The sequence below is a fragment of the Macaca fascicularis genome, chromosome 10, assembly GCF_037993035.2.
Source record: "Macaca fascicularis isolate 582-1 chromosome 10, T2T-MFA8v1.1".
NCBI lineage: Eukaryota > Metazoa > Chordata > Mammalia > Primates > Cercopithecidae > Macaca > Macaca fascicularis.
The window spans coordinates 88950178-88967060 of NC_088384.1; the positions used below are offsets into that span (position 1 = coordinate 88950178).

A 16883-nucleotide genomic window follows, 5' to 3' on the forward strand; every position below is an offset into this window, starting at 1 on the left:
TTGTGAAACCCCATGGCTTCTGCAGGACAACTCCTCTCTATCAGGGGAAGAAAGGCTCAGATGCAAGCTTGGCAAAAGCTTTTTGCTGGAGAAATCTCTGGGAAAAGGGATGCTCATCAAATGCTTGCTGGGAGTGTCCATGGGCAAGGGGCAGCCACCCTCTCCCTTGACCTTGACATCTTTTCCACCTTTTTGTGACCTGGCTAAGTCAACCTTCCACGGGGTCCTTACAACGACTGGAGTTAAGTTGACTATGATTCCCTATTCTAGGTCAAGACTAATGTCTTCTGAAGACTTAGCAGAGATCCCTCAACTCCAAAAGGTAAGACAATTATCTGAACTAATAAAGGGTGGGGCATTCCAGAGTCACCCAAAACCTCACTTACCAGCATGGAAGTACAGTGGTTTCTGCATTGGGGAGGGGGTTGCATACTCAGACGTTTACCGGGCAGGTAACTTAAGTGTACTTTTTTTGTTGTTTTTTTGAGACAGAGTCTTGCTCTGTCGCCCAGGCTAGAGTGCAGTTGCACCATCTCGGCTCACTGCAACCTCCGCTTCCCGGGTTCAAGCAATTCTCCTGCCTCAGCCTCCTGAGTAGCTAGGATTACAGGTGTAATTTTTGTATTTTTAGCAGAGACAGGGTTTCACGATGTTGGCCAGGCTGGTCTCGAACTCCTGACCTCATGAACCGCCTGCCTCTGCCTTCCAAAGTGCTAGGATTACAGGCATGAGCCACTACACCTGACCTAAGTGTACTTTTAAAGGGCTGCCTGAAACTGGGTATGGTGGCTAACACCTGTAATCCCAGTACTTTGTGGGCCAAAAGCAGGAGGATCGCTGAGCCCAGGAGTTTAGACCTGCCTGGGCAACATAGTAAAACCCCCATCTCTACAAAAAGTAAAAAATTACATAGTGGCACATGCCTGTGGTCCCAGCTACTCCAGAGGCTGAGGTGGGAGGATTGCTTGAGCCTGGGAGGTCAAGGCTGCAGTCAGCTATGATCTCGCCATTGCACTTATCCTGGGCAACAAAGTGAGACCCTGTCTCTAAAAAAACAAAACAAAAAAGCTACATGAGTCAAATGCAACACACCCGAGCCCCCTGATATACAGTCTGTACATGGACTCCACTTCTCTACTTAATTTTGTCCAGCAGGTTGTGATAATGGTGGGATGGGCTGTAAGAGTTTTTATCAAGCCAGGTTTGTATTGTCTGTTATGTGCTTGGGGCTGGGGAATATAGAGATAATTAATACAAATTAGATTAAGATTAAGTTAAACATGCCCTTGCCTTTGAAGAGCTCACTATGAGACAAGGAGTAATAACAAGAGCTGTCATTTATTGTGTAATTACAGTTTACTAGGGCTTCACATGTATTCAGGTGTCATTTAGGTCTCAACCACAACCCTGCAAGGTAGGGACTGTGGCTCTCTGTTTTGCAGATGAGGAAACCTGTGGCTCAGAGAATGACGTGATATGCCTAAGTTAAAATAGCCTGTAAGTGGGGGAGCCAGACAGAATTCCAACCCAGAGCTCTGGGGCTCTGTAGCCGTGTGCTTCCCCTCATGGCTTGCTGCCTACATGTATGGACAGACATGCACACTTACTATGCCTTGAGGGGCAGATATGAACAAAGACCTGGGAATATGGAGGTGGCGGCAGTGATGACCGTCATCTGAAAGTTATGGAAGAGCTCCTGGTGGGGAGGTTCTATTTGATCGAGAGTCTGAAGAGTGGGTAGGGGTTCACCTCTGAGGGAGACGGGCTGGATTGTATATGGGAGACAATGTGAGTAAGCACGGAATGCTTACTGGGCTTGGGGATGGTGGGAGCAGGTGGTGTGCCTGGAACATGGTACATGCTTGAAACTAGAAAGATAGATCAGAGCTGGTTAGGAAGTGTTTTGAATGCTACACTCAGGAGTTGGGGTGAAGAGTGTCAGAGTCAGGGTAAAATCATTGATCAGATTTGCTGCCTAGAAGCCAGGTGTGGTGGCCCATGCCTGTAATCCCAGCACTTTGGGAGGCTGAGGCTGGAGGATCACCTGAGGTCAGGAGTTCGAGGCCAGCCTGGTCAACATGGCGAAACCCTGACTCTACTAAAAATACAAGAAATTAGCTGGGTGTGGTGGCTTATGCCTGTAGTCCCAGCTACTTGAGAGGCTGAGACAGGAGAATCACTTGAACCCAGGAGGCAGAGGTTGCAGTGAGCCGAGATCATGCCATACTCTAGCTGGGTGACAGAGTGAGACTCTGTTAAAAAAAAAAAAAAAAAGCCGGGTGCGGTGGCTCATGCCTGTAATCCCAGCACTTTGGGAGGCCGAGATGGGCGGATCACGAGGTCAGGAGATCGAGACCATCCTGGCTAACACGGTGAAACCCCGTCTCTACTAAAAATACAAAAATTAGCCGGGCGCGGTGGCGGGTGCCTGTAGTCCCAGCTGCTGGGGAGGCTGAGGCAGGAGAATGGCGTGAACCCGGGAGGCGGAGCTTGCAGTGAGTGGAGATTGCACCACCGCACTCCAGCCTGGGCGACAGAGCAAGACTCCGTCTCAAAAAAAAAAAAATTGCTGCCTAGAAAGATGATTGGTGCCAGTGTTGGGAGGTGGATGGGAAGAGAAGGCCGAACTCTGGTCTCAGTTAGTGGTGGTCATTGTACTTGTCCCAGCAAAAGACTAGAGTTTGAGGCGAGCAGGGGTGTGGGAGAGGAGGCTTATATGTAGGTGGTGGATCCCAGGAATAATTAACTGGAGGGACAGTAGAATGCATAGGAGGAAGAGGGAAGAGCTGAAGGTGGTACTGAGATTTCTAATTTGGGACCTGGGTGGGTGGTGAGAGCTTTCACGTGCTCCTGTGTTGGGCTCCATGGAGGCAGGGACCCTCAGGGTGTTCACAGTGTATCCACAGTGCTGTATCCACAGTGCCTGGCACTCAGTCAATGTGTGTAGACCCTTGGCAAATGAATGAAAGGTCACAGGAGGACGAGCACATTTGCTCTTTAGTTGGGGCTAAGGTGGGGAGAGTGAGCAATTCAATCTCTTGTCTCTTGTCTTTTTGGACTAAAGTCTTCTCAACTTCCCAGGGCCCAAAGCAATGTGTCTCAGTGAGCAGCACTGCCTGCCTGCCACTCAGGCCATCTAATTGTCCACGTTTGGAGCCTTAGGGGAGGCAGCCTTTGATGGCCTGAGCTTTGGTGACCTGACACATTATGCTAAGTATCTGTATGAGTCTCACAGAGGGGTGATGAGAGGAAGCATCATGAGGCCTAGAGGGGTGGGGAAGGCTTTTGGGGGGGATCTGAGAAGGATGAGTAGAAGGGGGAAGTAAGGGAGAACCCCCAGTGGAGGGGTCTGTTTGAGCATTGGTGTGTTGGTAGCAAGGCCAGGGCTGGGGCAGGTGAGCTTATCTGACCCAGATGGGACATCTGGACTGGTCAGGACCAGGTCAAATTAAGGAAGATGGAGCTGGATTCCTTGGGGTCTTTTTTTTTTTGAGAAGGAGTCTTGCTCTGTTGCCCAGGCTGGAATGCAGTGGCACAATCTCAGCTCACTGCAACCTCCATCTCCTGGGTTCAAGTGATTCTCCTGCCTCAGCCTCCTGAGTAGCGGGGACTACAGGCACACGCCACCACACCCGGCTAATGTTTTTGTATTTTTAGTAGAGATGGGGTTTCTACCATGTTGGTCAGGCTGGTCTCAAACTCCTGACCTCAAATGATCCGCCCTCCTCGGCTTCCCAAAGTGCTGGGATTACAGGTGTGAGCCACCGCGCCCAGCCCCCTGGGGTCCTGAATTCTGACCACTGAAGATTTGAAGTGATATAGTTACTGAACTGAGGTCCCTTATAAATGAACACCGTTATGTGTAAGGTAGGACTTGGCTGTATCCTCCTTGAGCCTCACGTGTGGCATCTGTAAAAGGGGAGCAATGGTTCCCTCTCCAAAGTCAGGAGAGTCTAGATTTTTCTTTATCTTCTTAGGTCTAAAAATGGTTAAGAATTATGTGTTTCTCCATGGAATACTATGCAGCCATAAAAAAGGATAAGTTCATGTCCTTTGTAGGGACATGGATGAAGCCGGAAACCATCATTCTGAGCAAACTACCACAAGGACAGAAAACCAAACACCGCATGTTCTCACTCATAGGTGGGAATTGAACAATGAGAACACTTGGACACAGGGTGGGGAACATCACACACCAGGGCCTGTCGTGAGGTGGGGGGAAGGGGGAGGGATAGCATTAGGATATATACCTAATCTAAATGATGAGTTAATGGGTGCAGCACACCAACATGGCACATGTATACCTATGTAACAAACCTGCATGTTGTGCACATATACCCTAGAACTTAAAGTATAATAATAATAAAAAAGAATTATGTGTTTCTGTCAGTAACATCATAACACTACTTACCTTGTTCTTTCTCAAAGAGTCTCTCTTTAAATCATGTGCTGAAAATGTTTGGCTCAGGAAATTGAAACATTCAGTCCCTGGTTCTTGTTATATTCGTTCCAGCTGTCTGTCCCACATGGCTTCCAGAACAAGGAGGCTGTTAGCTCCCCAACACCATCCATCACCCTTAGCCAGGTGCCCGACCTCCAGCCTGGGTCCCAGCTGTTTACTGAGGTACACCTGGCCAAGATAGAGAAAATGTTTGAGGAGGACATCAACTCGACTGGAGGTAAGGCCTCTCTGTAGGCTCGGTTTTTGTGTGAGTTCTGCAACAGGGCAGGACCCAGTACCTGGGGTATGTGGAGGGTTCAGACATGATAAGCATTTTGTTTTTGTTTTTGAGATAGGATATTGCTCTGTCGCCCAGGCTGGAGTGCAGTGTTATGATCACCACAGCAGCCTCCACCTCCCATGCTCAAGCGATTCTTCCGTCTCAGCTCCCAGAGTAGCTGGGACTACAGGCACATGCCACCACTCCTGGCTAATTAAATTTTTTTTTTTTTTAGAAACAAGGGCTTGCTGTTAGGTTGGTGAAAAGTAATTGCAGTTTTGCTATTAAAAGTAATGGCAGAAATCGCAATTGCTTTTGCACCAACCTAATAAGTGGTCCAGGCTCGTCTGGAACTACTGGGCTCAAGTGATCCTCCTACCTTGGCCCCCGGAGTAGCTGAAACTACAGGCACATGCCACCATGTCTGGCTAATTAAAAAAATAATAATTGTAGAGACAAGGTCTTGCTACGTTGCCCAGGCTGGTCTCAAACTCCTGGACTCAAGCAGTGCCTCCTGCCTTGGCCTCCCAAAGTGCTGGGATTACAGGTGTGAGCCACCATGCCCAGCCCTGATCAGCATCTTTGCATCTAGTTTCTCCTGTAAAACTTTCAAGCATTATGTAGGTATTGCAAGCATATTGGAGGCTATTTGGGATCTAGAAAATTTTAAAAAATATCCCTAGTCCAAATACCCAAATGTAACCACTGTTAGCATTGCGATGTATGTATTTTCTTCCAGTTTCATATGTATGGTTTATTGTCTATTGCTGTGTGACAGTACCAAAATCTTAGTGGCTTAAACCAATGCACGTTTATCACTTCACAGTTCTGTTGGGGCAGGAGTCTGGGCATGGCTTAGCTGGCTTCTCTGTTCAGGCTCTCATAAGGCTGCAATCAAGTTGTTGGCTGGGGCCGGGTACAATGGCTCATGCCTCTAATCCCAGCACTTTTGAGAGGCCAAGGTGGGCAGATCACTTAAGGTCAGAAGTTCAAGAGCAGCCTGGCCAACATGGTGAAACCCTGTCTCTACTAAAAATACAAAAATTAGCTGGGCGTGGTGGCACGGGCCTCTAATTCCAGCTACTTGGGAGGCTGAGGCAAGAGAATTGCTTGAACCTGGGAAGCAGAGGTTGCAGTGAGCCAAGATCACGCCACTATACTCCAGTCTAGACCACAGAGTGAGACTCCATCTAAAAAAAAAAAAAAAAGTTGTCGGCTGGGGCTGTGGAATCATCTCAGGCTTGACTGGGGAAGGAACCACTTCCAAACTCACTCAGGTTGTTGGCAGAATTCAATTCCTTGCTGCTGTGTGACTGAGGGCTTCTGTTTCTTCCTGACTGTTGGCAGGAGGCTACCTTCAGCTTCTAGAGGCTGCCCACAGTTCCTGGCCATGCAGGATTCGCCAGCAGAGCTGCTTGCAAGGCTCAAGCCAACAACAGGGAGAAAAACTCCAGCAAGATGGGTGTTGCAATCTCTCTTTTTTTTTTTTTTTTTGAGATGGTGTTTCGTTCTTGTTGCCCAAGCTGGAGTACAATGGCACGATCTTGGCTCACCGCAACCTCCGCCTCTGGTTCAAACGATTCTCCTGCCTTAGCCTCCCAAGTAGCTGGGATTACTGGTATGTGCCACCACGCCCAGCTATGTTTTGTATTTTTGGTAAAGACAGGGTTTCTCCATGTTGGTCAGGCTGGTCTCGAACTCCCGACCTCAGGTGATCCGCCCGCCTCGGCCTCCCAAAGTGCTAGGATTATAGGCGTGAGCCGCTGCACCCGGCCAGGTGTTGTAATCTTATATAACAAATCATGTAATCACATGCACATAGTCCTGCACACCCTGTCACCTGTGCCATATTCTGTTGGTTAGAAGCAAGTCACAGGTCCCATTACACTTCAGGGGAGGGGATCAAAGGAGGGATTGAGCACCAGGAGGCACACAGTATGGGGGCTGCTTAAGTCTCTCTACCACAGATGGCTCTGCGTGTTTCATATGTCTTTAATCATACTATATGTGTAATTTCAGACTATTTTTCACTTAATGCTAATATCCTAAGGAATTTTCCATATTGCTACATAATCTTCCAAGTCATCATTACTAATGGAGGCAGTTGTTTCACTGGCTAAGCTATTCCCCTATTTTCAGACATGTAGGTTTTATTGAGTTTAATGTTGTAAAGATATCCTTTGTGCATCAAGCCTTTTTTCTGTTTAGAGCTTGATTTTTCCCCTGAGATAATACTCCTGTAAGTCAAATAATAGGAATACTTAAAGGCATCTTTCCTCATATCCACTAGACCATGCCAGGGTCCTATTTACCTGCCCTGTGAATTTTTTTTTTAGATTTACAACCACACTGTGATGTGGGCAGGAAAAGATAAGAAATCTCAGTTTACAAATAAGTAAAGTGAGACCTAGGAGGGACAATTTGTGTCTGGTCTGAAGATAGGGGGGTTCCTGGGCGGTGGTCTTCAATATCATTGTTTGCAGCCAGGAATTGCCACCACTGTGTCTGGGAGGACCCCGCTGGTACTGACTTTGGCCATTGTTTTTATTGTGTTTGTGTTTGTTTTGAATAGGTAATATATCCACACAGTTCAATGTACCCAAACGGTTCAAGATCCAAAAGGTACTTTTTTTCATGGTACCTTTTAGATACACAGAGAAAATGTCTTTCTCCCCCACCACCCATGTGCCCAGGTATATCCCTTTAAGTGATTACTGTTTTCTGTTTCCTGTGATCTTTATTTTTAATTTTTTAGGGACAGTGTCTCGCTTGGTTGCCCAGGCTGGAGTGGAGTGGTGTGATCATAACTCACTGCAGCCTTGAACTCCTGGGCTCAAGTGACCCTCCTGCCTCAGACTCTGGAGTAACTGGGATTAGAGGCATGTGCCACAATGCCTGGGTAATTTTTAAAAACTTTTTGGTAGAGATGGGGTCTTGCTATGTTGCCCAGGCTGGTCTTAAACTCTTGGCTTCAATCAATCCTTCTGCCTCTGCCTCCCAAAGTGTTGGGATTACAAGCGTGAGCCAATGCACCCAGCCTCCAGTGACCTTTAGAAATACAGAAGTACCTTTAGTCATTTCTCTCTACTTCTTTTTTTTTTTTTTTTCCTGAAATGGAGTCTCACTGTGTCACCAAGGCTAGAGTACAGTGGCACGATCTCGGCTTACTGCAGCCTCTACCTCCCAGGTTCAAGTGATTCTCCTGTCTCAGCCTCCTGAGTAGCAGGGACTACAGGCACGCACCACCGGCTAATTTTTGTATTTTCAGTAGAGACAGGGTTTCACTGTGTTGGTCAGGCTGGTCTTGAACTCCTGACCTCAGGTGATCCACCTGTCTCGGCCTCCCAGAGTGCTGGGATTACAGGTGTGAGCCATCACGCCCAGCCCTCTCTACTTCTTTTAAATGTTAGTGTCCAGTCGTCAGTTTCCTCCCTTTTTTATATGAAGTGGCACCCTACTGTTCACACTGTTCTACTCTTTGCTTTTTATTTTTTAAAATTTTTATTGTTTTTTTTTTCTTTTTTTGTGAGCCAAAGATTTATTTATTCATTCCTTGCATTTGAAGTACTCTTCGATAACATCCTTGGCCTGAGACTCCTTTCCATAGTCCTTAACTACTACACAACTGCAACCAACCACTTTACGGGGTTTCCCCTCTCTGTCAGTTTTACAGAGGCCTACCCATTCTCCTAGTTTCTTATTGTCATCAACCTTAATTAGGTTGATCTGGTGTTCAGCACAAAGGGCCTCCACCAACTTGACATACATAGGCTCATCACAGTTGGTTGCAAGCACACAAAGATGGGCTTGGCGCCTTTTCCTAGGTTTCCTGTAGGATGGATGCCATTCAGAACTTTTGCGCTAACACCATGAACTCCACGCCTTCTTCCCTTGGGTGGCAGTTTTGTTCCGGTTGCAAGAACCCACAGTATTGAGACTGATACACGTACTTGTCTAAGGCTTTGGCAGCTTCGCGAATTCCACGTGCTAGGCCATCGTGGATGAGGGCGGTCTTCAGCACCTCTTGTAAGGCAGTATTAATGTCTATTACACCTCCAGCAGCAATGCCTTCCTCGGCCATGGCGGTGGGTTACGGGTGAAGCGGAATGTTGAACGCACCGAAGCCTCCGCCTCTGCACGACTCTGCGGCGGCAGGGAAAGAGCTACATTTTTATTCTTTTAAATTTCTTTTAGAGATAGGCTTTTGCTTTGTGGCCCAGGCTGGCGTGTAGTGGTGTGATGATAGTTCACTGAAGCCTCGACCTCCTGGGCTCAAGCAATCCTCCTGACTCAGCCTCCAGAGTAGCTAGGACTACAGGTGCATGCTACCACATCCAGCTACTTTTTTCATTTTTATTTTTTGTAGAGATGGTGTCTTGCTATGCTGTATTCCTTGCTTTTTTAAAAAATTAATTTTAACAAGTTTTACCTCTTGCTTTTTACTGAATGTATCTTGCAGATATTTTCATATCAATGTAAAAAACCCTTTCTCATTTTAAAAAAACAACTGTGACTTTAAATGGGAGAAAGGAAAATTCACCTTTTGTTGATGTAGGATAAAGGAAAATAGGATAATTTTTCTCTTTCAAAAGTCTTTTAAGGAGGTGGATTATGAGTACGGGCTCCATACCGTGTCTTAGGCTCCCCAACTGTCAGTGTGTGCCTTGGAGGGAAGAGGGGACACGCTAGTGTCCTTCTTCCTGTTCTGTAAGTTCCCTTTTCCTAGCTTCAGTCCAGGTTGAATCCAGATCTTTGAGGGAAGTCAGTGGTTCTTAAAGAGGAAGGAGTGCCTTTCAGTCTCCCCAGAAGGTTTTGAAAGCACATAGAGGCAGTTTGACTCCCAGCTCTGTCTGGAAGGAGGCTGCAGGGCTCATGGCCTGTCCCCTGACATCTGTCTTCTACCTGGAAGGACCATTAAGTGCTTAAGCACCTTGGCTGTAACTCCAGATAAGCAAGATGGGTCCCTCTTTTAGCAAGGCATGATTTCGTCAGGCTTTCCATTTATTCCTTGATCCAGCAACAAAGATAATAATAATTACTGTTGTATCATTGTGCTGGGTGTTTTATAAGGAGCATAGAATGGGGTTAAGAGCATGAGTTCTGGAGCCAGATTGCTGGGGTTAGTATCTGGTGCTACCACTTACCAGCTGTGTGACCTTGGGCAAGCGACCACACCTCTCTGTGACACATTTACTTCCTTATATAGGTAGTCCGTGTGCATAAGGCACAGAGAACAATGCCTGGCATGAAGTGCCATCGCTAGCACATCTTAGTGCAGTGCCCACAGAAACCCTCAGGGGACCAGTGTTTGTTGAAGCCAGGACCCAGCCCTGGGGAAACAGGCTCATCATCTCTGCCATCCCAGAGCTCTCAGGCTGGAGTGGGAGATAGAAGACAGACAGACAACAGTGAAAGCGAGCTGGGCGCGGTGGCTCACGCCTGTAATCCCAGCACTTTGGGATCCCAGAGAGCTGAGGCGGGTGGATCGAGAGGTCAGGGGTTCAAGACCAGCCTGGCCAACATGGCGAAACCCTGTATCTACTAAAAATACATAAATTAGCTGGGCATGGTGGCGGATGCCCATAGTTCTACTTACTTGGGAGGCTGAGGCAGGAGAATCGCTTGAACCCAGGAGGTGGAGGTTGTAGTAAGCCAAGATCGTGCCACTGCATTCCAGCCTGGGCAACAGAGCGAGACTCCGTCTCAAAAAAAAAACAAGGCCGGGCGCAGTGGCTCATGCCTGTAATCCCAGCACTTTGGGAGGCCAAGGTGGGCGGATCGTCTGTGGTCAGGAGTTCGAGACCAGCCTGGCCAACATGGCGAAACCCCATCTCTACTAAAAATACAAAAATTAGCTGGGTGTGGTGGTGCACACCTGGAGTCCCAGCTACTCAGCAGGCCAAGGCAGGGAGAATTGCTTGAACCCAGGAGGTGGAGGTTGCAGTGAGCCGGGATCATGCCATTGCACTCCAGCCTTGGCAACAAGAGTAAAACTCCATCTCAAAAAACAAAACAAAACAAAGCAAAACAAAACAAAAAAACACCACTAAAAACAAAAAACACAAAACAATGAAAGCGAGTGTGTCAGCTGATAAAGAATGTCAGCAAGAACCATGGAGCTGGGCAATGGTGGGGGTGGCCTCCTTAGATAGACCCTAGGAAGGCTTCCCTATGGAAGGAGTCCCCTGAATTCTGAGGATGTTGGCCAGGATGGTCTCAATCTCTTGACCTCGTGATCTGCCTGCCTCGGCCTCCCAAAGTGCTGGGATTACAGGTGTGAGCCACTGTGCCCAGCCCAGAAGCACTTTTTAAAGACCGTGATTATTTAAAAAAAAAAAGTTGTAGACGGGGTTATTGACCCATTTGCAGACAGATCCTCTTATAGACCCAGCATGTGGAGAATTTTCTATCCTTGCCTGCTCCTCCTTTCTTCTCCCCATATTTTCCTTCAGTCAAAGTTTATATTTTGATAATTACTTTTAAAAGATACAGTTTGGCCAGGCGTGGTGGGCTCATGCCTGTAATCCCAGCACTTTGGGAGGCTAAAGAGGGTGGATCACTTGAGGTCAGGAGTTTGAGAGCAGCCTGGCCAACATGGTGAAACCTCATCTCTACTAAAAATACAAAAATTAGCCAGAAATCGCTTGAACCCAGGAGGCAGAGGTTGCAATGAGCTGAGATTGTGCCACTGTACTCCAACTTGGGCAACAGAGCAAGACTCTGTCAAAAAAAAAAAAAAAAAAGATGCAGTTCACCTCTCTCCTAGATGTCTGAATTTATTAATGTCTATTTGTTGCCATTATATACTTTCATTCTGCTGCTTTTCTTCATTTTTATTTAATTAATTTATTTATTGAGACTGGGTCTCACTCTTTTATCCAGGCTGGAGTGCAGTGGTGAAATCTCTGCTCACTGCAACCTCCACCTCCCAGGCTCAAGCAATCCTCCCAGCTCAACCTCCCCAGTAGTTGGGACTACAGGCATGTGCCACCATGCCTGGCTAATTTTTGCATTTTTTGTGAAGATGGGGTTTCACCGTGTTGCCCAGTCTGGTCTCAAACTCCTGGGCTCAAGCCTTCTGCCCACTTCAGCCTCCCAAAGTATTGGGATTATAGGTGTGAACCCTTGCATCCGGCCTTTATTTTATTTACTTTTTAGAGACAGGGTCTGTCTCCATTACCTAGGCTGGAGTACAGTGGCGAGATCATGGCCAACTTCAGCCTCTGCCTCCTAGGTTCAAGCCATCCTCCCACCTCAGTCTCCCGACCAGCTGGGTCTACAGGCTCACGCCACTACACCTGGCTAGTTAAAAAAATTTTTTTGTAGATTGGGTCTCCTTATGTTTCCCAGCCTGGTCTCAAACTCCTGATCTCAAGTGATCCTCGTACCTCAGCCTCCCAAAGCACTGGGATTATAGACATGAACCACTGTGCCTGGCCTTGCTTCTACTTTTCTTTTTCCTTTTTCTTTTTTTGAGACAGTCCCACTCCGTCGCTCAGGCTGGAGTGCAGTGGTGCAATCTCGGCTTACTGCAACCTCTGCCTCCTGTGTTCAAGTGATTCTTGTGCCTCAGCCTCCCAAGTAGCTGGGATTACAGGCACATGCCACCAAACCTGGCTAATTTTTGTTTTTTAAAATATTTAGATATTTATTTATTTATTTTGTTTCTTTTTATTTGAGACAGAATCTGGCTCTGTTGTCCAGGCTGGAGTGCATTGGTGCGATCTTGGCTCACTGTAACCTCTGCCTCCTGGATTCAAGTGATGCTCCTGCCTCAGCCTCCCAAGTAGCTGGGATTATAGGCGTGTGCCACCATGCCTGGCTAATTTTTTTTTTTTTTTGTATTTTTTAGTAGAGACAGGATTTTGCCATGTTGGCCAGGCTGGTCTTGAACTCCTAGCCTCAGGTATCTTCCCACCTCTGCCTCCCAAAGTGCTGGGATTACAGGCATGAGCCACCGTGCCTGGCCTGGTTCTCCTTTTCTTTGCAGAGTTATCTTTGTCTCAATCCTTCGTCTTTGTTAATTGTATGGAAATGGGAATTGATCTTTTTTAGTGCCTCCCTTCCCTGCACTGCTGTGGGACCAGCACAGTGCTCCCATATGGTGCATGTTCAGCCAGGATTTGTGGGGTGGTTGAATGTTGAGCAGATAAGATGCAAAAGATAACCATGTGAGGACAGAAGCTTCCGGAATTGGCCTAGGCTGGGGTGGCTGGGGTGGATGCTGAGATGTGAGGAAGGGAGACAGGTCCAAGAGAGGGGCTGGATTTGAGTTTTGAGGGGCTGGAGGAGGCAGCCTTCTAAGGGCCCCGTATCTGGCTGGAGCCATCTCCCTTCTGTGCCCCCTGCAGTGGCCCAGCTGAGGACGGTAGGGGTGGCAGCACCAAGACTGCCTTCAACCGAGCGCACCTGGTAAACATGGTGTTTTTTTTTCTTTTTTGGAAACAGAGTTTTCGCTCTTGTTGCTCAAGCTGGAGTGCAGTGGCGCGAACCTAGCTCACTGCAACCTCTGCCTCCCGAGTTCAAGGGATTCTCCTGCCTCAGCCTCCCGAGCAGCTGGGATTACAGGCACCCGCCACCATGCCCAGCCAATTTATTTTTGTATTTTTAGTAGAGACAGGTTTTCACCATATTGGTCAGGCTGGTCTTGAACTCCTGACCTCAAGTGATCCACCCGCCTCAGTCTCCCAAAGTGCTGGAATTATAAGCGTGAGCCACCATGCCTGGCTGTAAATGTGTTCTTCAGTGTGTGCCTCTCAGCACTGAGACACTCGAGAACTCCGTGGCAGTGATGGGCCGAGGGACTTGTGAGGAAGGGGATGATGCTCTCTCTTCTCTCTTTGAAGCCCTGGGCATGGACGCCTTCATCAAGGCCATGAAGAAGGTTCTAAGCTGTGTGTCGAATGAGATGCTAAAGGAGCTGTTTTTGAAGGTGGACTCAGACTGTGAAGGCTTTGTCACCTGGGTGAGAAGGGTGCCCCTGCTTCCTCAGGTGCTGGAGGGAGGCTGGAGGGTCCAGTCCTTGACCAGTTGGTGGGCTGAAGATGGGAGGCCATCATGATGTAGGAAAGCCTCCCTGTGGATTCCGGCCCCAGCTGGGGGACTTGCCCAGTGGAGAGGTCCCTCCTAAGACCTGTGTGAGCTGAGTTCCTGGCAGCTCATTCCCCAGGGACAAGTGTCATTGGCCCCTATGTGAGACCTACTGAGTTGCAGCAGTGACCCTACCTGCCACGCGGCTGTGCTGCCCACCAGCCTCCCATTTGACTTGAGGGATTCAAGCTGGTACCACGACCATCTCATGACCCTTCACTGTCACTCAGGAAGAGGCCAACTTGTGGCTGTTACATCCAAAAATGTCAGGCTTTTACAGCAGCGTAATAATAATGCTTTCATGTTTTTCTGGTTCTAAACGTTCGACAATGGGAATATATAGCTTTTTTTTTTTTGAGATGGAGTCTCGCTCACCATTCTCCTGCCTCAGCCTCCTGAGTAGCTGGGACTATAGGCGCCGGCAACCGCGTCCGGCTAATTTTTTGTATTTTTAGTAGAGACGGGGTTTCACTGTGGTCTCGATCTTCTGACCTTGTGATCCGCCACCTTGGCCTCCCAAAGTGCTGGGATTACAGGCGTGAGCCACCGTGCCCGGCCTATATAGCTTTTTAAGCATACAGAAAAGTACCAAGGATAGTCTGACAAATTGATATAGCAAAGATGACAATGATAACTAGCATTTACACCAAGCACTGTGCTAAACTCCCTATGTATTATTTTACTGAAACCTCATAGGAGCTATTACTTACCTCTATTTTGGCCGGGCGCAGTGGCTCATACCTGTAATCCCAGCACTTTGGGAGGCCGAGGTGGGTGGATCGCTTGAGCTCAGGAGTTCATGACCAGCCTGGGTAACATGGTAAAACCCTGTCCCTACAAAAAATACCAAAAATTAGCCGGGTGTCCTGGTGCACGCCTATAGTCCCAGCTACTTCGGGAGCTGAGCTGGGAGGATCGTTTGAGCCTGGGAGATTGAGGTTGCAGTAAGCTGAGATTGCACCACTATACTCCAGCCTGGGTGACAAAGTGAGACCATGTCTCAGGAAAAAAAAAAAAAAAACTTACCTCCATTTGACAGATTGGGAAATTGAGGTATGGGAAAGTTAAGAGTTTGCCCAAGGTTTCAGACTCATCAGCACTGGAGCCAGTGTTCAAACCAGGGAGCGTGCCTTGAGAGTCCTGGTGTTAATTGCCGTCTCATAGCTCTCCTCAGCGTAGGTATACATTATAGGTTTTATTCTTCTTAATTTTCTTGTTTTTATTTCTCTCTCTCTCTCTTTTTTTTTTTTTTTGGAGACAGAATCTTGCTCTGTCGCCCAGGCTGGAGTGCAATGGCACGACCTTGGCTCACTGCAACTTCTGCCTCCCGGGTTCAAGCAATTCTCCTGCCTTGGCCTCCCGAGTAGTTGGGATTACAGGTGCCCGCCACCATGCCCGGCTAATTTTTGTATTTTTAGTAGAGACAGGGTTTCACCATGTTGGCCAAGCTGGTCTCGAACTCCTGACCTCAGGTAATCCACCCTCCTTGGCCTCCCAAAGTGTTGGGATTACCAGTGTGAGCCACCACACTTGGCTGTTTTTATTTCTCTTAATGTTCTGTAATAAACATTTCCTTTAGAACTAATGAGACCAACTAAAAGAAAAAGAATAAAAAGTAATTTAACCCCCTCACATTCCCGGCATTCTCAGGGCTTTACCCAGTTGTCCTTCTCTACAACCCCCCATTTCTCGTTATAGCTTCATATGGTGGCTGCTTTGGGCCTTGGCCATGTTTTCCAGCAGCTGGGCAGCGGAATGGAGTCTGGAGTTGCGCCAGTGGCCCTGGTTGTGGGTGCTCCCTGCTGTTAACTTGATGTTTGAGCATGACCATCGCATATCCTTACAGGGGCCTGAGTCTTATTACCCATAGGGGAGAGTGAATTAAGAGCTCCCAGGGCAATGGCAGTTGTGGAGGTGATCTGAGGATGCACTTAGCGCTTCAGGACGGCTAGGGAGGCGCTGTTGTGCTCTTTCCATGAATGCTGCGAGTAGGCTCTTCCCATACTCAGGATTCAAGAACAGGTCTGCTGTCCAGGCGTGGTGGCTCACACCTTTAATCCCAGAACTTTGGCAGAGCACTTGAGCCCAGGAGTTCAAGACCAGCCTGGGCAACATGGTGAAACCCCGTCTCTACAAAAAATACAATAATTAGCTGGGAATTGTGGCATGCATCTGTGGTCCCAGCTACTCAGGAGGCTGAGGTGGGAGGATCACTTGAGCCTGGGAGATTGAGGCTGCAGTAGGCTGTGATCACACCATTGCACTCCAGCCTGGGTGACAGAGCAAGACCCTGTCCCAAAAGAGAGAGAGAGAGAAAAAAAAAGGGCCAGGTATGGTGGCTCATGCTTATAATCCCAGCACTTTGGGAGGCTGAGTAGTGAACTGTGATCACACCACTGCACTCCAGCCTGAGTGACAAACTAACAGAAAGAGCAGGTCTCTTGCTTGGCCACCTGCATTGGCCAGTACTTAGGAAGCAGCCACCAGAAAGCTCCCCGTTGGAAGGGCCTGGGAGAGATGAGGTGGCAGGGGGGACCCTGGGAATCAGGCTTGGGTTCTTGAAACCGAAGGCCGAGACCATTTTGCCAACACCCTGCCTCCCTTGTGCTTTCTTTCTGAGGCAGCAAAAGTATGTGGATTACATGATGCGTGAGTTCCAGGGAAAAGAGGACATGCAAAAGAGCCAGTACCGCCTGCACTTCTACCTTCCCATGAGGGTCGTCCCCCTGTAAGGAGCCTCTTCCTGGGCCTTGGTGGGTGGGGTGACTGGACAAGTGCTGGTGCCAGCCTGCAGCAAGCCCCTCCCTCAATCCATGACCTCGCTGGTGCTGACCAGGGATTGGCATCAGCCTGCTGCCTGATGTCCTTTGGCTCATTTCAACCTCACAGCCCTGTAAGTGTTAGGACTAAGGTAGGTGATTTGTCCACATTTTATAGATGAGGCCACTGAGGTCTGGAGAGGTCAAATGGCTGGCCCCAGGCCAATAGGTAGAAAGTGGCGGGGCTGCTGTGTTTGGCCCTCTCAGCCCCTATTCTCCAGTATACAGCATTGCTTCACCTGCTTCCTATGCT

General features: G+C 48.2%; 2 protein-coding genes across 2 annotated transcripts in view; one reads left to right on the forward strand and one right to left on the reverse strand.

Annotated features, from left to right (window-relative positions):
* The first annotated feature begins 275 nt into the window (after positions 1–275).
* EFCAB8 (EF-hand calcium binding domain 8) overlaps positions 276–16883 on the forward strand; it is a 99003-nt gene continuing 82395 nt past the window's right edge. Inside the window, exons 1-4 of the mRNA XM_015457927.4 lie at positions 276–322; positions 4514–4679; positions 13568–13686; positions 16436–16539. Coding sequence (XP_015313413.3) covers positions 281–322; positions 4514–4679; positions 13568–13686; positions 16436–16539 — 431 coding nt within the window. The 5' untranslated portion in view covers positions 276–280. The remainder of the gene's footprint in view (positions 323–4513; positions 4680–13567; positions 13687–16435; positions 16540–16883) is intronic.
* On the reverse strand, positions 8204–8835 carry LOC102132133 (small ribosomal subunit protein eS12-like). Its single transcript, XM_065522992.2, has 2 exons — positions 8672–8835; positions 8204–8535 (listed from the first exon to the last, which is right to left on the reverse strand). The coding sequence occupies exons 1-2, from the start codon at positions 8800–8802 to the stop codon at positions 8268–8270; spliced, it is 399 nt and encodes a 132-aa protein (XP_065379064.1). The 5' UTR covers positions 8803–8835; the 3' UTR covers positions 8204–8267.